The 22021-nt window shown below is 45.4% G+C and overlaps 1 protein-coding gene across 1 annotated transcript in view; it reads left to right on the top strand.

Annotated features, from left to right (window-relative positions):
* The window catches only part of DHDDS (dehydrodolichyl diphosphate synthase subunit), a gene marked incomplete at its 5' end in the record, with an annotated part of 31813 nt that extends 11627 nt beyond the window's left edge, over window positions 1-20186 (top strand). The window contains 3 exon segments of the mRNA NM_001244123.1: window positions 7929-8043; window positions 10817-10924; window positions 19857-20186. Coding sequence (NP_001231052.1) covers window positions 7929-8043; window positions 10817-10924; window positions 19857-20093 — 460 coding nt within the window. The 3' untranslated portion in view covers window positions 20094-20186.
* Window positions 20187-22021: the final 1835 nt, after the last annotated feature.

The following is a 22021-nucleotide window of genomic DNA, read 5'->3' on the forward strand; positions in this document are numbered from 1 at the left end:
CTCCATATGCCGCGGGAGCAGCCGAAGAAATAGCAACAACAACAACAACAACAACAACAAAAAAAAGACAAAAGACAAAAAAAAATAAAATAAAATAAATAAATGCTAACTAAAGGCCAGGTACATTGCATAGAGGATACAGTGGTAGGAATAAAAAATATATTTACTGCTTTCATGGAGCTCTGGTAAAGAAAGTAAACAATCAAGATTATACAAATTAGCATAAAATTATAATGATGATAAACACAGTAAAGGCTGTGGTGGAGTTTCTCTCGTGGTTCAGCGGTAACGAACCTGACTAGCTAGTGTCCATGAGGATGTAGCTTCCATCCCTGGCCTCACTCAAGTGAGTTAAGGATCCAGCATTGCCAAGAGCTATGGTGTAGATCGAAGACTAGGCTTGGATCCCGCGTTGCTGTGGCTGTGGTGTACAGCAGCTCTGATTCGACCCCCAGCCTGGAAACTTCCATATGCTTTTTAGTGCAGCACTAAAAAGACAAAAAAAAAAAAAAAAAAAGGCATTGGTGCATAGTACAGCAAGAATTTATAAAAAGAAGAATGGACTTGGTAGGGAAGGCTTCTGCAAAGAAATGATAGTGACCTGAGAAGGAAGTAGTAGGATAAATAATAACTGGATAAAGAGGCAGTAATATGAGGAGCTTGTTGGTTGCACAAATACTGTTGGAATAATTCAGATAGAGAGTACTTTGAAGGGAGATTAGATTTTGGTGCTGATGGTAGAATAGACTGAATAGGCTACATCAGGAGCTATGAAGCAGGTCAGATGGAGAGGCCCTGATGGACTGATGGTGGGGAAAGGATATGTGATGGGTGACTCCAGGGTTTTTGACTCAGAACAGTGGACGGTGGTGCCCTTCACTGGGTGAAGAAAACTGAGAGGATACAGTTTGAGCGAAAAGGGGAGGAGTTTGGTTTGGGAACTACTGTAGGTGTTGAATATGGATGTCAGGTTGACAGTTGAGAGGAAAAGGTCGGGACTGGAGATAGGAGTGTTGTCACTGAAACAAAGAGAGGGCATGAGGAACCCAAGGAGAATCTAGAGTGAGAAGAGAGGGCCAAGGATGGTGTTTTGAGAATTCATGAGGTTTATTGGCTTGGGTAGAGGAAAATGAACTTTAAGGGGAAAAAATGAAGAACAACCAGAAAGGTAAAAAGAAAACCAGGGCTGCCAGTATTACAGAAGCCACAAAAAGAGGGTGTTTGTTGGTGCAGTTGAGGTGGGGTGTGGGCATTAGTGGGAGCAACAGTGTCAAGTGCTGTAGAGAGGTCAGTTAATATGTGGGTTGAGGAGTCCCCATCGTGGCTCAGTGGAAATGAATCTGACTAGTATCCATGAAGATTCGGGTTTGATCCCTGGGTTAAGGATCAGGCGTTGCCATGAGCTGTGGTGTAGGTCACAGACGAAGCTCAGATCTGGCATTGCTGTGGCTGTGGAGTAGGCCAGCAGCTACAGCTCCAGTTCGACCCCTAGCCTGAGAAGCTCCATATGACTCGGATGCAGCTGCAACTAGACCAGAAAAAAGAGTGGGTTGAAAATTGGCCGTGGGAGGAAAAATTAAGACACCTGTTAAGTTGGCAGCATGGGGGCTGGGCAGAAAGATGAGATATAAGAAGGTGAAGGATATATGAGTAGATCCAAATTATTGGTAATTTTTTAATTCTTAGCTTAGGAGATGATTTCATCGTTGTTTGTTATATTCTTAGTGCTTTACAAATAGTGTTTTATATAGTTTTGGTATAAATTAAATATATTAAAAAAAATAAGGGGAATTCCCGTCGTGGCACAGCAGAAACCAAATCTGACTAGGAACCATGAGGTTGCGGGTTCGATCCCTGGCCTCGCTCAGTGGGTTAAGGATCGGTTATTGCCGTGAGCTGTGATGTAGGTCACAGACTTGGCTCAGATCTGGCGTTGCTGTGGTTCTGGTGTAGGCCAGCATCAACAGCTCCAGTTAGACACCTAGCCTGGGAACCTCCATATGCCACAAGTGCGGCCCTAAAAAGGCAAAAAGACAAAAAAATAAATAAGGGACAAAAGTTTATGCTAAAAAGAAAAAATACTCTTTAGCAAGCAGATTTAATACTTTGTCTATACCTGGGACTAGAATTCTGATCTTGCCTCTTAGTTGAGTTTTTTTATACTCACACCACTTTGCAGTAGCCACTGACCTCCTCCTTCTTGCCCAGCAAGTTTCCTCATATCCATTTTCTCTGCCCTGCATGGTTTAGTGACTTGGCTGTGTGGAGTTAGTCATGCAGACATGGCGTGGGCTGGGTACTTACCAGGGTAAGGAGGTGACGTCTCGCCCCACAGCTCAGGAAGCTTGATGTTCAGCTCAGACTGGGCTAGTCAGGGCCTGAGGCAGTAGTCTTTTTTTTTTTTGTCTTTTTTTGTCTTTTTTTGCTATTTCTTGGGCCGCTCCTGTGGCATATGGAGGTTCCCAGGCTAGGGGTCCAATCGGAGCTATAGCCACCGGCCTACACCAGAGCCACAGCAACGCGGGATCCGAGCCGTGTCTGCAACCTACACCACAGCTAACAGCAACGCTGGATCCTTAACCCACTGAGCAAGGGCAGGGACCGAACCCGCAACCTCATGGTTCCTAGTCGGATTCGTTAACCACTGCGCCACAACGGGAACTCCCAGTAGCCTTTAAATTATTCGGGGTTTTTTTTTTTTTTTTCCTTTTTTTTTTAAGGGCCATACCCGCAGCATACGGAAGTTCCCAGGCTAGAAAATGAATCAGAGCTGTAGCCACTGGCCTACGCCACAGCCACAGCAACACCAAATCCTAGCCACATCTGGTCACGGCAACCCCGGATCCTTAACCCACTGAGCGAGGCCAGGGATCGAACCTGCATCTTCATGGATACTAGTCTGGTTTGTTATCGCTGAGCCACAGTGGGAACTCCCAAATTACTCAGTTTCAGACATGTGTTTATAAATCCATATTTATAACAGAATCAGTGAGTTAATTACAGTCAGGCTCTACCTTTCCCATAACTAGAAATTTTCTATTTTCTCATCTCCACTATCCAACTCTTTAGTTTCCTTTTTTTTGTCTTTTGTATTTATAGGGCTGAACCTGCGGCATATGGAGATTCCCAGGCTAGGGGTCTAATCAGAGCTGTAGCTGCCAGCCTACACCACAGCCACAGCAACGCCATATCCAAGCTGAGTCTGTGACCTATGCCACACATGGCAATGCCAGATCCTTAACCCACTGAGTGAGGCCAGGTATTGAACCCCTGCAACCTCATGGTTCCTAGTTGAATTCCTAGTTTCCGCTGTGCCATAGTGGAAAATCCAACTCTTTATTTTCCTTGTTTCCAGGGTATGTATTTTCTTCTAGCAGTCATATTAATATATATATTTTTGAGTCTGGAATTAAAGGAGTTAGGTTGAGTATAAATGATAATTAATAAATTCTTGGGGAGTTCCTATTGTGGCTCAGCGGGTTGAAAACCCGACTAGTATCCATGAGGACGTGGGTTTGATTCCTGGCTTCACTCAGTGGGTTAAGGATCCAGCATTGCTGCGAGCTGTGGTGTAGGTTGCGGATGTGGCTTGGATCTGGTCTGGCTGTGGCATAGGCTGGCAGCTGCATCTCGGATTCGATCCCTCACCTGGGAACCTCCATATGCCATGAGTATGGCCCTAAAAAAAAAAAAAAAAAAAAGATTTCCCCTTTGGAGTTCCCATCGTGGCTCAGTGGTAATAAACCCAACTAATATCCATGAGGATTCAGGTTCAATCCCTGGCCTTCCTCAGTAGGTTAAGGATCTAGTGATCCCATGAGCTGTGGTGTAGGTCGAAGACATGGCTCGGATCCCGAGTTGCTGTAACTGTGGTGTAGGCCAGTAGCTACAGCTCCGATTCGACCTCTAGCTTGGAAACTTCCATATGCCACACCTGGGGCCCTAAAAAAGGAATGAGTAAATAAATAAGTTATCTTGAGTAGGTCTTTGTCCTCTTGTAGGCCTCTTTCTTCCTCTTAAACAATAGTTTTTGTTTTTGTTTTTGGTCTTTTTGCCATTTCTTGGGCCGCTCCCATGGCATATGGAGGTTCCCAGGCTAGAGGTCGAATCAGAGCTGTAGCTGCCAGCCTACGCCAGAGCCACAGCAATGCAGGATCCGAGCTGTGTCTGCAACCTACACCACGGCTCACGGCAGTGCCGGATCCTTAACCCACTGAGCAAGGGCAGGGATCGAACCCGCAACCTCATGGTTCCTAGTCGGATTTGTTAACCACTACGCCACAACGGGAACTCCGAAAACAATAGTGTTAATAGTAATTGCTAATATTTACTAAGCATTTACTCTGTGTGCAACACTTGCTAAGTATTCCACATATATTATTTCATTTAATCCTTAGAACCTTTGAGGTGAATAACTGTTTTTTTTGTCTTTGGGTTTTTTTTTTTCTCCTTCATTTTTGGCTGACCTGTGGCATATAGAGTTCCCAGGCCAGGGATCAGGTCGGAGCCCCAGTTGTGACCTGTGCCACAGCTGTGGCAGCATGGAATCCTTAACCCACTATGCTGGGCCAGAGAATAAATCTGTGACCTGTACTGCAGAGGCACGTTTTATAAGAACAGTTAACTATGGTTTTAAAAGGTTAGGTGAGGAGTTCTCTTGTGACTCAGCAGGTTAAGGATCTAGAATTGTCACTGTTGCCACTTGGGTGGCTGCTGTGGCATAGGTTCAGTCCCTAGCCCAGTAACTCCTGCATGCCCCAGGTGCACCTAAGGCCAAAAATAAAAAATGAATGAATGAATGAATCAGTCAATCAGTGAATAAAAAGGTTAGTTGACCTGCCCAAAGACACGTGAGCTACTAAGTGGAACAGCCTGGACTCCAGCTCAGATTCATCTCCCTCCAAAGCTTATGTTCTTCACCATCTTCTTTATAAAATGAATGCTAGAGAAATGTGCTCTGTTGTTATCACAGGGCACATTTCTGTGTATCTTTGTAGCTTCTAGAAACTGTCTGTCTTTCCAAATGATACTGGGAACACCCTGACAGGTTCTAACTCTCCACTGAAGGCCACTCACTGTCTTGTTGATACTTCTTGCCAGGCCTCCCTTCCCAAAGCTGTTACCATATCTCCATTATAGGTTTTTAATTTTATTTCAGGTTGGCCATTTAGTAAAATAAATAGTTTATAAGGGAAGAGTTGTTATCTTGTTGAATACTTGTACCCATATCCTTCCAGAAAATGTTCTACTTTTTAAAAAAATTATGATAATATTTAACATAAATTTTACAGTTTTAACCGTTTTTTGTTTGTTTGTTTGTTTGTTTCTTTTTAGGGCCACTCCTACAGTACATAGAAGTTCCCAGCCTAGGGGTCGAATCGGAGCTGCAGCTGCCAGCCTTTGCCATAGCCACAGCAGTGCCAAATCCGAGCCACGTCTGCGATCTACACCATAGCTCACGGCAACACTGGATCCTTTAAGCCACTGAGGGAGGCCAGGGATCAAACCCACGTTCTCATGGATATTAGTTGGTTTCCCCTGAGCAACAACAGAAATTCCCTATTTTACGCATTTTATTTATTTATTTATTTTTATTTTTTTTGCTTTTTAGGGCAGCACCCGCAGCATATGGAGGTTCCCAGGCTAGGGGTCAAATAGGAGCTGCAGCTGCCGGCCTCCATCACAGCCACAGCGACTTGAGATCTGAGCCATGTCTTTGACCTATACCACAACTCGCAACAATGCCGAAACGTCAACCCATTGAGTGAGGCCAGGGATTGAACCCACAACCTCATGGTTCCTAGTTAGATTTGTTTCCGATGCACCATGACAGGATCTCCCTTAACCATTTTTAAGTATATAATTAAGTGGCATAAAATACCTTCACAATGTTGTGTAGTCATTACCACTGTGTATTTCCAAACTTTTTCATTATCCCACATAGAAATAATTCTTTAAAAAAGAATACAACCTCCCCCAATACATACACTTTTTTTTTTTTTTTTTTTTTTTTTTTGGTCTTTTGTCTTTTCTTGAGCCACTCCCACAGCATATGGAGGTTCCCAGGCTAGGGATCTAATGGGACCTGTAGCCACTGGCCTATGCCACAGCCACAGCAAAGTGGTATCCGAGCCACATCTTTGACCCACACCACAGCTCACGACAACCCCGAATCCTTAACCCACTGAGCAAGGCCAGGGATCAAACCCGCCACCTCATGGTTCCTAGTTGGATTGTTTCTGCTGCGCCACGACGCAAACTCCTTTTTTTTGTCTTTCTGTTTTTTGTATTTGTTTCTGAGATCTTTTTTCAGTGGTTCGTTCATTCATTTATCCATACAATTATTGAGTCTATTGAGGACCTGGAAGGTCCTGTGCTGGAAGACCAGGATAAGGGCTTGCTCTCAAGCTGCTCACAGTCTGGTTCGTGCAAGCTAATAAGTAATCCATGGTGCCATGCTCCACATTAATGGATGTGCCATGTAGGGTACAGAGCTGGTGCTGACAGAAGTGGTGATTGGCTGTGGTTGGGATTTCAGCCGGAGTCATCTTTTTAAAACCCAATTCTGGGAGTTCCTGTCGTGGCTCAGTGGTTAACGAATCCGACTAGGAACCATGAGGTTGCAGGTTCGATCCCTGGCCTTGCTCAGTGGGTTAAGGATCCGGCATTGACATGAGCCGTGGTATAGGTCTCAGACACGGCTCTGATCCAGCGTTGCTGTGGCTCTGGCGTAGGCTGGCAGCTACAGCTCCAATTAGAATTAGACCCCTAGCCTGGGAACCTCCATATGCCACAGAAGTGGCCCTAGAAATGGCAAAAAGACAAAAAAGACAAAAAAAAAAAAAAAGGTCTCTATAATAGGAATTCTTGTGTAGCTCAGCAGGTTAAGGATCCAGTTGTCACTGTTGTGGCTTAGGTTGCTGCTGTGGCACAGGTTTGACCTCTGGCCCAGAAACCTCTGCATGCCATGGGTATGTCCAAAAAGAAAAGAAAAAATGTTCTCTATAATAAATTTGAATAATACAGAAGTACATAAAGTAAGAAGAGTTCGTCTTTCCTTCTTATCCAACCTTTCAGAAGTAATCACTGTTAATAGTATAGTGTGTGCCTTTTTAGATTTTGTTCTTTGTTTATATATACATGTATTCACCTGTATGAGTGTTTGAGTGTGTGTGTGTTTTCCATGCTATTTTTTTCTGAAACGGCTTTTTTTCATTTAATATTGCATCTTAGACATCTTTCCAAATCAGTACATTTAGATTTGTCTTTATTAAAAATAGTTGCATAGTGCCTCATCACATTGCAGGGTCCTAGGGTGTATGCATTTTATTATTTATTTATTTATTAGGGTCGCATCTGCGGCATATGGAGGTTCCCAGTCTAGGGGTCGAATTGGAGCTATAGCTGCCAGCCTACACCACAGCCACAGCAAAGCCAGATCTGAGCTATGTCTGCGACCTACACCACAGCTCATGGCAATGCTGGATCCTTAACCCACTGAGCAAGGCCAGGGATTGAATCTGCGTCCTCATAGATGCTAGTCAGGTTCGTTTCCACTGAAGCACAGCGGGAACTCCAGGTGTACACATTTTAAAAATCAAGATGCTTTAAGTGAAGGACAAACATTCTAGTGGGTGCATCTGGTTTTAGACCTGCAACTAAAGGACTCTGGGCAAATTATTTACCTTCTCGAACCTCAGTTTCCTTATTTATAACGTTAAGATAGAAATACCTTATGTAGTTATGAGGATTAAAACGATTCATTAATTTATCAAACATTTTTTGTGGTTCTTCCCTCAGGCAGTATTAACTAATGTATTTGATGGTGTTCTATAAACTGAAAACGTAAGGAACGTAAGGACGTTCACCATGAGAAAAATCTAGAAAGAGATGTGTGCTTATCTTTGTCTCTTCCCCACTCACCTTAGTGATGTCTCTGAGTCTCTGCTCGATAAGTGCCTCTATACCAACCACTCTCCTCATCCTGACATCTTGATACGGACTTCTGGGGAAGTGAGGCTCAGCGACTTCCTTCTGTGGCAGGTAGGTCATTTCCAACCACTGTTCCCTTTGTGTAAAAACTGAAAACGGTGACTGCATCCACAAAACAGATTGGAGGGGGAGCTGAAATCCAGAGAAATGTCTCTAGGCTGTGCCTAGAATGTTTGCTATCCCTTCCTCATCTGTTCCTGGCTTTGTGAGCCCGTGTGCTTCTTGCTCTCTAAAGTGCCCAGAGGGGAAATCAGGGCTATCCACCTGTGGTGAAAGCTTTACCTATGCCTCTGTTCAAGGAACTGGACTTCTGCCTTTTGTCCCTGAGCATAAGCTCCTGCCCTGGTAACCTGCCAGGTAACCTGTCACCTCTGAGCTAGAGCCTTGCTTTACAGTTACTAATTTCTCTCCTTCAAGATAAAGGGCTGCATCTACACAAGCACAGTCCGCATACGGTACCAATTATATGCAGATGCTTTCTTCGGGGCCTGCCATTGCCTCTCAGCTCAGTTATCACAGTTTAGGTAGTTCTCTAAAAGCTTATATCCAAATAAGTTTGTCTTCTTGAATATCTCCATCATCTGGATATCACTTGACTGGGAGAAATCTTGTTTAGGGAGAGCTTGGACAGAGGGAGACTCAGCTTAGAAGTAATTCACATGATAAAGTTCCAGAAATTGTGGGAGTTCCCATTGTGGTGCAGCAGAAATGAATCCAACTAATATCCATGAGGATGTGAGTTCAATCCCTGGCCTTGCTCAGTGGGTCGGGGATCTGGCGTTGCCATGAGCTGTAGTGTAGGTACAGACTTGGCTCAGATCCCACACTGCTTTGACCAGTAGCCTGGGAACTTCCATATGCCTCGGATGGGCCCTTAAAAAGCAAAAAAAAGAAAAAAGGAAGTCTAAGTGAACAAAATTTAACTACTAGAGATACTTTCAGAAGTTCCCAATTGTGGCTCAGTGGTTAACGAATCTGACTAGCATCCATGAGGATGCAGGTTTAATCCCTGCCTTGCTCAGTGTGTTAAGGATCTGGCATTGCTGTGAGCTGTGGTGTAGGTCGCAGATGTGACTCAGATCCCAAGTTGCTGTGGCTGTGGTGTAGGCCAGGAGCTACAGCTCTGATTCAGCCCCTAGCCTGGGAACCTCCATATGCCGTGAGTCTGGCCCTAAAAAACAAAAATAAAAAAAAATTTTTAAATAAAGATACTTGGGGGAAAAACTGTAATTGTAATGTATACATGTAAGGATAACCTGACCCCCTTGCTGTACAGTGGGAAAATTAAAAAAAAATTAAATTAAAAAAAATAAAAAACTAAAGATACTTTCGGTCTTTGGCTACTATGTTGTATTTTGAAAGACATATAATATGCAGCTTATGGTTCTGTGTCTCATGCTGCTAGTCAGATTATATCTGGAGAGTTTTCTTCTGGCCACTGAGTTTTAAGAAACTGTGCTGGTAAACTAGAGGACTTAACAGAAGAGGCCAACCTGAATGGCAAGGAACCTGAAACTCATATCCTAAAACGAATAAGTGAAGGGTAATGGTCTGGAAAAGAGAAGCATGGTGACAGTTCATTCCCTTGGAAAAAAATGTTGAGATCCTCCTTTATGCTGAGAATATGGCAGTGACCACGTTAGCAGTGACCAGTCCCTACTGTCTTAAAACTTATAGTTTGTTGGCAAAGACAAATTGAACAAGGTATTACAACCTTGGGAACAGATAATAGGCAGCTCTAATCTAGCTTTCAAATATTTAAAAGAATGTCATTTTGAGGAAGAAATAAAGTTGTTTGAGAGCAAAACCTGAGACTTCGGTAGAGAAGGTGACATTGGTTTAGCATAACAAGCTATCTGACAATTAAAGTTTTCCCCCTTAAGGCACTGAATTCCTTACCATTAAAGATATCAAGCAGTGACAGGAATGTTTCAGAAGGGCATCTTATACCTGATTATGATTAAAAATCCACCTAGCTCTGTGCTCTGCTTTATGTATGGTATTGTGTTAAATTTTCACAGCACCTTAAAAACTGTTTTGTTTTGTTTTTATTCTTTTTAGGGCTGCACCTGTGGCATATGGAAGTTCCCAGATTAGGGGTCAAATCAGAGCTGCAGCTGCCAACATACACAACAGTCCAAGCTGCATCTGCAACCTATGGCACAGCTTATGGCAACGCCAGATCCTTAACCCACTGCGCAAGGCCAGGGATCGAACCCACATCCTCAAGGACACTGTGTCAAGTTCTTAACCCACTGAACCACAATGGAAACTCCAAAAACTAGGTATTTTTATTGCCCAATTTTTTAGTTGAGGACACTGAGGCCCAGAGAGGTTAAGTAACTTGCCTTGGATCAAATAGATGATAAAAGGTGGAGCCAGAACTCAAAGCTGGGAAGTCTGGCCCCAGAGCCCATTGTGCCATACTCTGCTACTTAAAAATAACAATGGCAGCTACCATTTGTTCATTGCTAACTTTTATCTGGCACTGTGTCTCCCAGATGACCTCTAAGGGCCATTAGCCAATAACATAATCCAGATGTTATTTCATAGTCCTAAAATTGGCTCTTAGAAGAATCCTGGTGGAAATGTTGATCTAGTCTCGCTTTAGTTCCATCTTGCCACAGGCAAGTGATCTTAACTGCCTCAGATGACCCTCCCCCTATTAGTGCATAAGGGCTGGTAGCAGCAGCTGCAACTCAGGATGCCTGTGCCACCTCATCTCTGGGTGTGATCAGTTTGCTTCTCCTTTGGAGCCTGACCAGGAAAATGTTCTGGTAACATATTACTAAATCATACTGTCTCCCTTCCCCACCTTTCCCAGACCTCCCACTCCTGCTTGGTGTTCCAGCCCGTTCTGTGGCCAGAATACACGTTTTGGAACCTCTGTGAGGCCATCTTGCAGTTCCAGATGAACCATAGCATGCTTCAGGTAAGAGCTTGGGACTGGCCTGACTGGATGAGATGGAAGGAAAGGTTAGCATTGACTGACCACCTACTACCAAATATGCCAAGCACTTGCTAATCTAATGGGCATGTTAATGGTAATGATGACAGTGGCTACCGTTTACTGAGTGTTGACTGTGTGTCCGACTCTGAACAGTTTATATGCACTATCTAATTTAATGTTCCCAAGAACCTAATGAAGCAGGAATTATTAGCCCCATTCGTGCAAATGAGCAAATCAAAATTATTTAGTTAAGGGCATTTAACAAATAAAAGAACTGGGATTCAAGTTACAAGTCTTCAATCTCTTTACTATGGAAACCTAGGAAAGGCTTCTCAGAGAGATTGGCCATTATTCTCTAAAGGAATTAGCCTAATAAGATTGTAGAAATGGAAGTATACAAAATCCAAGACTCCAAAATAGCACTGTCTTTCTGTTGTATAAAACTATGTTCTGGAGTTCCCATCGTGGCTCAGTGGTTAACGAATCCAACTAGGAACCATGAGGTTGTGGGTTTGATCCCTGGCCTCGCTCAGTGGGTTAAGGATCCGGTGTGGTATAGGTTGGTATAGGTTAAGCTGTGGTATAGGTTGCAGACGCGGCTCGGATCCCATGTTGTTGTGTCTCTGGTGTAGGCCGACAGCTAGAGCTCCAATTAGACCCCTAGCCTGGGAACCTCCATATGTCTCGGGTGTGCCCCTAGAAAAGACCAAAAAAACCTATGTTCTGCCAAGACTTGACATTCTGTTTTTAGGTGTTTTATTTGTTTGTTTTTGTTTTTTCCTTTTTCAGGGCTGCACATGTGGTATATGGAGGTGCCCAGGCTAGGGGTTGAACCGGAGCTGTAGCCACTGGCCTACCCCAGAGCCATGCCAGATACGAGCCACTTCTGCGACCTATACCACAGCTCACGGCAACACGGGATCCTTAACTCACTGAGCGAGGCCAGGGATCGAACCCGCATCCTCATGGTTCCTAGTCGGATTCATTTTTGCTGAGCCACGTCGGGAACTCCCTGCTTTTAGTTTTGATCACCAGATCTTGAAACAGTTTCATTAGGAGTCAGTCACCTGTGTCTGATTAGGACTCTTAATAACAATGGCAGTGTGTGGTGGTGGCACTAACATATTGAGGGTCTGCTAAGACTCTTCGGTGTTTTCATATAAGTTTTCTTATTTAACCCTTCCAACAATCCAGCAGGTTTGGTGTCCTCATTTTTCAGATATGGAAAGGGCAGAGTTACTGTCCCAAGGCCACAGAATTTTTTTTTTCCATTTTTAAAAATTTTTATTTTTATTTATTTTTTATTTTTTTTATTACTCAAATGAATTTATCACATCTAAGGCCACAGAATTTTAAATCCTAAGCTGCTGCTGCTTTTGAGTCTGGAGAGATAATGACCAGGAGGAAATAATGATGTAACTCAGGGCTTCCCAGTCCTCTTGGCATTAGGGACTCCCTAGGGAATTTGCTGAAAGCCGTAGACCATCTCCTTAGAAAAAATGTGAAGCTCACTCTAAAACATGGCATTTTGCATAGAATTGCACTAATCACTGAAACAAACTACTTCTGGGGGTTCACATGATTCCTGGAATCTTTCCATGACTCTGAAGTCCAGAACTCCTGGAATAAGTTGATCAAATCATGATGGTTTGGTCATGTGCTTGATCATTTAGTCTCAGACTATGAGGAAATTGTAAGAGGAAGTTGAGTTCAAGTGAAAAGAAAAACGGCAACATCTCAATTATCCACCATCAGTGAGGAACAAATATCAGATTTTTCCACCTGACCAAATCTCCCTTTAAGAACTAAAACTTTCTTTTTTCTTTTTTTTCCCTATGGCATATGGAAGTTCCTGGGCTAGGGGTCACGTTGGAGCAGCAGCTGCAGGCCTGTGCCACATCACAGCAACACCAGATCTGAGCCACATCTGTGACCTGTGCTGCAGCTCGCAGCAATATCAAATCCTTTAACCCACTGAGTGAGGCCAGGAATCAAACCCTCATCCTCATGGACAATATGTTGGGTTCTTAACCCACTGAGCCACAACAGGAACTCCAAGCACTAAAACTTTTTTTATCCTTTTTTGATAGAAAACTTTCTGGAACATGTCTTAGGCATAATTCATTGACACCTACTGTATGCCAGGCATTTGGTAGTAATGATGATCGGAATACTCATGTTCTAAAGATGCCGATGACGGTAATAGTAACTACCGTTTTGATGTATTGCACCATATAGGACGGCCTTGAAGAGTGGAATTCTTTCTCTAAGCTAGATGTTCCCTAAATACTTGGCTTTGGGATTTCTTATCTGTTTTTCTCTTGTCTTCCCTCTCAGTCCCTCCCATGGTCCATGGCTAATTTTGACAGTATCCCTTCTTCCCTTATCTTCCTGTTTACATTTTTAAAATCAGCTACAGGCAAAGAAACCAGTCAGTCAAGCTTGTTAGAATTGTATCTGTAAAATGACAACGAACTGGCCTTATAAAAAGCCCAGAGGATCTTGGTGCATGAGCTTTGGTATATGGATATTCTTGTCTCTAATTTGGCTGCTCAGAGGCCTTTTAGGAATTTGTTTTCTCAGATACTTTCCCACATGGCTTTCAGAGGAATTACCTCAAATTTCACTCATTCCACAAATATCTATTACTGAGTACCTGGTCTTGGGACAGGCACTCTGTTAGCATTAGGCACAAGGGATTCAAGCAGTTAGTTGGCCAGACAGGATCCCTACCTTCAAGAAACTTATTCTTTTACTTGAGGAGTCAGATAACAAACAAGTAAACTGGGAGTTCCTGTTGTGGCTCAGCAGTTTAGAACCCAACTAGTATCCACGAGGATGCAGGTTAGATCCCTGACCTTGCTCAGTGGGTTAAGGATCCAGCATTGCCGAGAGCTGTGGCATAGGTCACAGATGTGGCTTGGATCTGGCATTGCTGCGGCTGTGGCCTAGGCTGGCAACTGAAGCTCAAATTCAACCCTAGCCTGGGAACTTTCATATGCCACAGTAAAGTAAAAAAACAAAAAAACAGTTTCATTTGGTACCTAAGAATCATAATTTCAAACATTTATTGAGCTCTTACCACGTCAGGCATCTTTTACATAGATTCTATGTTGTGCTACAAGGTAGATACTATTATTTATGGCCCCCAATTTTAGAGTGAGGAAACCTGAACCCTTTTTCAGGAAACCTCATGGGGGTTCTAGCCAGGTTTCCTCCACCCAGGAGCTCTCTAGAGCTCGATGTCTGTTTCTAGACATCGTATCACCTCAGCAGAAGCATTAAGGGTAAATACAGACTAACAACATCCTGACTAGTTTGGCCTCAGACCAAAGAGCTGATCTTCCTAATATTATGTGTTTTGTAGCCTGTCTTCCTTTTATATATCCTGTATCATCACCAAACAGGACTCCTCACAGTGCCTTGTTCGCATAACCATTGGTTTTCTGCCTCCATGTCTGTATTCTTGCCCCTTATCCCAAATTCCCATTGTTAAATTCTGAGCTGCTCTGGCTCAGCCCAGTATGTCCCCATTCCCTGCAGGAAGCCAGGGCAGGGAGCTGGGTTCCTGACCTAGAGAAGTTCACTGGGATGCGGGCAGCTGATGGTTACTAATGGAAGCAGGGACTCAGCTACAAATTCATTGGAGGCTAGACCTTGATATTTGAAGGGACTGTGAAAATCATTAAGTGGTCACTTATCCGTCTTATAGAGAATAGAGGCTGGCAAAGGGAAGAAATCTCAACTATGACATGGTAGGACATGTAGAAAATCAGGGCGGGCAACAGTATGGAGCCACCGATCCTCAGTTACAGACTGCAGGGATGGTAGGTCCATGAGGGGTCATGGACAGAGATGAGGGATAAGTGTTTGGTCCACCTAATCTGTAATGATGTAGAGGGAGAAGATACCTGTTCCCACTACCCTTGCTTTGATGCGTTTGTTGGAGATTAAACACCAGGCTAAATCAATCACCAGGCTAGGTCAATCAACCAAAACTCTCTCTAGTGATCTTTAGGTGGTCACTCTCTTCTCCTCAGCAGAAGTTAAGAACTTTAGCTATTGTCTCAGATAGCCTGACTTTGAATCATGGCGCTGCCTACTAGCTATGTGGCTGACTGGGCAGTTACTTAACCCTTCAGAGGATCATTTTTCTCATCTGTAAAATGAGAGGAGTAATGATAATAATAATACCCGTCTCACAAGTTGGTGATAAGGGTTCAGTAAACTAATTCACTGAAAGCTCCGAGTACAGTGCTGAGTTCATTTTCAGAGAATGGTGGCCGATATCATTCACCATGTGTGTCTCTGGGCTGTTCACCCGACTTCACCTGTCTCCAGGAAAACCACAGACACCCCGCTCATCCCATCCCCAGTACAGTTCCCCTGGCAGGGGGACTCTGGGTGCTTATCGGAACATCATGCTCCCAGCAGGAGGTATTCTGTCTCAAACAACCCTCAGAAATGCATCCCCATACTCCTACCTGGGCATATTGATGGCAGCAGATGGAGACTTATGGGCAGACTTGTTATTAGCGAACGTTTAGAAGCCCAAGACTTGCATCCTCTGTCCATGCCCCAGTGAGGTCAGAGGACCCAAGGATTTATGTACTGGAGGGGCTGTTACATCTTGTTCCCTAATTCTGCTAAGGAGAGAACAAGAACAGAAAGCCCGAATGCCCAGGAGAGGTTTATATTAATAGGTTAGGGCCCCATTTCTCAAAATGAGCTCCATGGAGCCCTTACACCAAGACTGAGAGAGTCTGTACAAGAAGTGTCTAAGGTAATTATTAACACCCTTACCCCTGCTTGGTCATTATACAGGGAGAGTAGACAGTGTGGTCACGAAGAGAGAAATTGACCACTAGGACTTCCATTAGCCTAGGTTTTCAGAGGCTGAGTACCTGAGAAGAACTTAGAACACCTTTTTTTTTTTTTTTTTTTGTCTTTTTGTCTTTTTTGTTGTTGTTGCTATTTCTTGGGCTGCTCCCGCGGCATATGGAGGTTCCCAGGCTAGGGGTTGAATCGGAGCTGTAGCCACCGGCCTACGCCAGAGCCACAGCAACGTGGGATCCGAGCCGCGTCTGCAACCTACATCACAGCTCACGGCAACGCCGGATCATTAACCCACTGAGCAAGGGCAGGGACCGAACCCGCAACCTCATAGTTCCTAGTCGGATTCGTTAACCACTGCGCCACGACGGGAACTCCTAGAACACCTTTACGATGATGGGGAGGTCGATGCAGAACCACAAGGAGGTTTTACAGAGGTGTTCAGATGCAGGCCACTGACTGTGGGAATAAGCACAGCTTATTCAGAGGCACAGAACATTTCCTACAGATCTTTCAAAGAAGCCTCCTTAGTGGAGAAACCAAGGGAACTTCAACCCACTGTGTGACCTGGGCCAAGTCCCTGCCTGCCTCAGCCTTGGTGTCCTTGTCTGCACAATGAAGAGGCTAGAGCCACTGGTCTTTATGAGCTCTCCTGACTCTGTCTTCCTAACAGTGAATCTCTGATTCCTGGCAAATAGGGGCCAAGCTTTGCCTGGATGCAGCCTCCCTGCCTGGCACTCAGTCTAAAGCCTGAGCCTCATGGAGCAATTTTAACCATCTCCTCACTTCCTCCCTCTGTGGCTGGAGGCCTTTATCCTTTCTGTTCAGCCAGAACTTAGCCTGCTTAGCCCTAGCCACAAGCAGTGGTGACAGAATAGCTTACTGCCTTACTAGCCAGGCACCAGGTTGGGTATACATTATCTCATTTTTCCTCAAACCACCCAGTGAGATGGATACTGTCATCCCCATTTCGCAAATGAAGAAATAGGCTTAAGAAAGTGGGGGAGGAGTTCCCACTGTGGCACAATGGGATCAGCGGTGCCTTGGGAGCACTGGGATGAAGGTTCGATCCTCGGCTGAGCACAGTGGGTTAAGGATCTGGTGTTGAAGCAGCTGCAGCTTAGGTCGCAACTTGCTCGGATCTGATCTGCCGCAGGGTGGCCAAAAAGGAAAAAAGAAAGTGAGGGAGTTCTTTGGACAGGAACTTCTCACACCCCGCGGTTCCAGGCAGACTCACACTAGCCAAATCACTCTTCAGTTTCATGAGTCTTTTTTGTTTGTTTTTAAGTTTTATTGAAGTATAGTTGATTTACAAGGTTGTGATAATTTCTTCTGTACAACAAAGTAATTCAGTCATATGTATACACATAGCCATTCTCTTTCAGATTCTTTTCCCACATGGATTACCACAGAGTATTGGGTAGAGTTGTCTGTGCTATACAGCAGGTCCCTGTTGGCCAGTCATTCCATATACCTCAGTGTGCATATGCTGATCTCAAACTCCTAGTCTCTCCTTCCCACCCCCACCACCTGTCCCCTTTGGTAACCATCCATAAGTTTTCTAAAGTCTGTGAGTCTGTTTCTGTTCTGCAAATAAGTTCATTTGCATCTTTTTTTTTTTTTTTTAGATTCCACATATTAGTGCTATCATATGATACTTGTCTTTCACTATCTAACTTCATTTAGTATGTTTCTGGGTCCATCCGTGTTGCTACAACATTATTAATTATTCTTTTTTATGGCTGAGTAATATTCCATTGTATATATATTCCACATCTTCTTTATCCCTTCTTCTGTTGATGGACATTTAGGTTGCTTCCACGTCTTGTCTATTGTAAATAGCATCACAAGAGTCTTTGCTCATTATTCCCCTGCCTGATAGTCTCCTTCCCCTATATACTCCACCTTTATCTGAATATTCCCTATTGGTTAAAGCTCAGCTCAAATTCTGCCTATTCATGAGATTTCACTGCCACTTGACCTCCATCAACCAGTTTCTCTCTTCTGAATTGCATGGCCCGTTCCCTTCCCTCCCTGATGACCACATTCTACCTTGTATTATGGTATTTGTGTACATATCTGTGTCCTACTCAGCCTCTAAGCACATGGATTGCAGTGACTATACCCTGTGCATTTCCATACCCCAAATAAAGTCCTGTATATAGGACCCAGGGTTCTTCCTGACCGAGGCCAGGAAAAAAGCCCTTCCAGTGAGATGTAGACCCTTAGAAGGAACGTCTCAAGCTTGTTTTAGTCTTCGTAGCTCTGCATGTGGGCTTATTATCATAGCAGAAGGGTACCCTTGAATGCTTCAGATCAGTCAAAAACCTAGGAGTGGGGGGGGATTTTCCAGATTTTTCGTTTGTCATCTTTATTCTTGCAGTGAATCTTTATTGCTGAGAGACCTTAGCAAATCACTTCCCTATTCTGAACCTCCATGTCATCTCCAGCAGATAGAAAGTACCTCCCTAGCCCTATTGTGAGGATCAAAGTGAGACACAGATGAAGTGCTTGTGTACGTGAAAGGTATTCTTTAAAGGATGAAAACAGAGCAATCCAGGTGTTTTCATGCTGAGGAGGACACAAACAGGTACCCAGATACCACAGTGCGAGGTAGAATGTCCTAAGGGTCATCAAGGGTATAGGATGCCAAGTTGGCAGCAAAGCAGGAGCTTCTCACACATGGAATAGGTCTGGCAGGAGAACTCTGGTGCAGAAATTCTCTAGCCTGTTAGAGTGGCAGGAGCAGAGAGCATCGGTGAGGCACGGCCAAGCCTTGGTTCTGCTCCAGAGGGATGTTCCCCTCCTGTGCCAGGAGCATCCTCCTTCTCCTCCTGGGATCATATGGTCAGTAGATTGAGTATTTCACATGCACAGGGTGCTCCACGTGCCAGAGAGGAAAGGCCACAGTCTCTGTCCTCTAGGAATTTATGGTTTGTCTAGAGACACACACAAGGTATGATAAGTGCTGCCAAGTAGTATAATCACCTGCCAGATGTCAGAACAGGTTTCAGGAGCCTGAGGCCTCTACTGAGCCTTCAGGGGCTCATTTTCTAACAGAAAGAGTGGACTGTGGACACTAATGCCTATCCTAGAGGCAGAATGCAGTGAATGGCTTAAGAAAAGCTGAATCTGCTTCTCAGAATGTTCACAGGAGGGTCATTTTCTGGGCGAGTCAGGCTGGTCTCCATGTGGAAAGCAGTTCTGGAGCCAAACTCTAAAAAATAACTTAGGGAGTTGGGAAGATGGCACCCTTCGAGTAACCTGGGAAACCAAAGGAAATGAACCAATGGGTGTGCCCCAGGCAGGAATAGGACCTTCCTTGCATCAGAGAATAGGCAGGTAATAACTTGTAAGATCGCTGTTTTTCTTTGACAGCCTGCTAATATGCTAGAGGAGTTTTGCATATATTACCTCTAATCCTTAAAACCACTCTTCAAGGTAGGCACAACCCCCACTTTACAAATGAAGAAATGAGGTTAGGAGAGGATTTGCCCAAAGCCACAAAGCTAGGTGGTGGGGAAACCAGAAGTCAGACCCACATTGGTTCCCTTCCAAGTGCAAACCTGAGAAGAATTTCAAGAATCATAGATGCTTGGAGTTCCCATTGTGGCTCAGCAGTAATGAACCCGACTAGTATCCATGAGGATGTGGGTTCAAGCCCTGGACCCACTCAGTGGTTTAAGGACCCGGTGTTGCCGTGAGCTGTGGTGTAGGTGGCAGACGTGGCTCAGATCTGGCATTGCTCTGGCTGTGGCCTAGGCCATCAGCTACAGCTACTATTCAACCACTAGCCTGGGAACTTCCATATGCCATGGGTGTGGCCCTAAAAAAACAACAAAAAAAGAAATATAGATGCTTCCACCCAAAACAAGCCAAGATGGACCCAGAACTGCCACTGCCCTGCCTATACAACATGAGCACTGCCCATCACCTCCTAAACCTTTCCAACTCTGGTACAGACTCCCCATGTTCCACTTACCTTGGCCTCTCCTGTGCCCCACCCCCTACCTCTTCTATCCCAATTCCACCCACACCTAAAAATGATCTCCCCACCCCAATCCCCACTTTTCTCTAGCAGAAGGCCCGAGACATGTATGCAGAGGAGCGGAAGAGGCAGCAGCTGGAGAGAGACCAGGCTGCAGTGACAGAGCAGCTGCTGCAAGAGGGGCTCCAGGCCAGTGGAGACACCCAGCTCCGACGGACACGCTTGCACAAACTCCTAGCCAGAAGGGAAGAGCGAGTCCAAGTCTTCCTGCAGGCGTTGGAACTCAAGCGGGCTGACTGGCTGGCACGTCTGGGCACCGCATCAGCCTGAGTGAGGCTGGCCTCCTGCCACTTCGCCCTGCCCTCTGCCTCCAGGGCCCCACTCCCCTTTCTTGGTGAAAGGCACCTCCCTCCTGAAGATGAATTGTGTTTCCTTTGCTTGGCCAGGGAGCCCTAGAGGCCAGGTCTGCGTGCCATAGATACATACCTTGGGGCTGCCTGGGACAGTGCCCTTGGGGAAGGTTGAGGGTGAGAGTCTCCCACAAGTACGCTAAACCCAGCTCTGTTCACCAGTAGGTTTGGTGAGTAGGGGGCCATAGCCCTTCTGCTGCCTGCTTCTTCCACTTTTGCCACCTCTACCTGTGCTTCTCACTGTACTTTCTTTTTCCACCAGCAATCCTTCAAGGAAAGAGGTCTCCCCCAAACCCTGGTCCTTTACCCATCCATCTTAGTCTTCACAAAAGATGTGGCTCCACCTTGAATCTGCTGGTAAATAGCTAATAGGCAGCCAGCGTTATTTAGGCAAGGAAGTGGAGAGACAGAAAGAAAATTTGCCCATCTGCTGCTCCTCCCCCTTGGCTCTCCACCTGGGATTTGCTATTGACTCTCTACCCCCTCCCACCACGCAGTGCTGATTGCTCACTGAAAGGCTCAGCGCCCCCAATGGCGCTCGGAAGCCAGGCGGGTGATTACAATCCAATTACCTATTGTCGACTCAGCCCACACAAGCTTTTCTCCTCCTCTTGCGGGGCATGGGGCCAGGCTCCACTCCCCAGTGAGACTGGCCCCCTCCATGGCTACAGGGTAACAGAAGGGCCTTTAGGCCCTGGCGAATCTAACCCAGCACAGGCCTCCTTCCCTGGAACACGTCAAGACCAAGAGCACAGAAACAAGCACTTCTCCCAACTGACTGCCTCCTGCCCTCTGCATCTCAACTCTGCTTCCCACCTCCTTACTCTTTGAGGCTTCTGTCCGTGTTTGACCTGGGCCCCTAAGTAGGCCCATGAGACAATATATTTTCAGCATGGCAGTCTCAGCTTGTGAGGCCAAGGCTGCCCAGCAGGGAGAAGAGGGCCAAGTGAAAGGCTGTGTCCTTTCCCTTACCTCTCCCTCCCAGGCCTCACTGAGGAGCTGCTGAGAGGATTAGTGCCTTTGAAGAGCTGTCGGCCTGAGCAACTCTATGCTTCAGGTGCCCCAGAGCAGCAAGCACCAGCTGGTAATACCACCCAAGAGCTACTCTGTTTAGTCTTCACATTTTACTCTCTGCAAACCGATTCCCCAGCACCCCCCTCTAGGGGTGAGGTGGGGCCTTGCAAGCAGTACTAAGAGCAGACTCTTTAAAACCCCTAACTTGACTATACTCCAGTCTGCTCCTCCCCTTCCTATGCCTGGATACCTGGCACAAGAGACTCCTTGGCCATCATCCCTGCTCCCAGAATCAAGCATAATGCCAGACACTGCGATTGAGAAGCCAATCAATGTACCCTTTGGCAAGTCCCCCACACACACCTGGCACTCCCCACTACCAATCCCTGGCACAGGGTTCCCAGAGAGCAGGTGCTGTACATTTTCCAGTTTTACAATGGGGCTGTTGACAGCCTTAATTAGGGAGGCATGAATTATGTGGCTGTTATGCAGAGCCCTACAATTAAGGCGGGAAAGAGGGGCTGGAGGCAGCAAACGGAATCTGCCCTGTGAGCATGATTGTTGAGTCCTGTCTCCTTTCTGGGTCTGACTTTCTCCAGTGTAGATTGGGGTACAGCAGAAGTGATTAATCAGGCTGGTATCTCTTTGGCCTGAGGTCCTGTGTTCTGGGAAAGGTACACAGTGGGGTGTGGTGAGGAGGGGCTGCCTCAGGAGGCACTGAAGGGGTGGGGAGGAGAAGAGGCTGAGCGACCACTGCTGTACAGGCACAGCGACTGCAAATAGTTGACATGAACTCCTTGTGGGTGCTTTCTACTGGTGTGATTTGTACAAACC

This window comes from Sus scrofa, chromosome 6 (assembly GCF_054392235.1).
Source record: "Sus scrofa isolate SSC_HxYL_T2T_F1_AM1 chromosome 6, Sscrofa_HxYL_maternal_Yorkshire_Landrace_v2.0, whole genome shotgun sequence".
In the NCBI taxonomy this organism is placed as follows: domain Eukaryota; kingdom Metazoa; phylum Chordata; class Mammalia; order Artiodactyla; family Suidae; genus Sus; species Sus scrofa.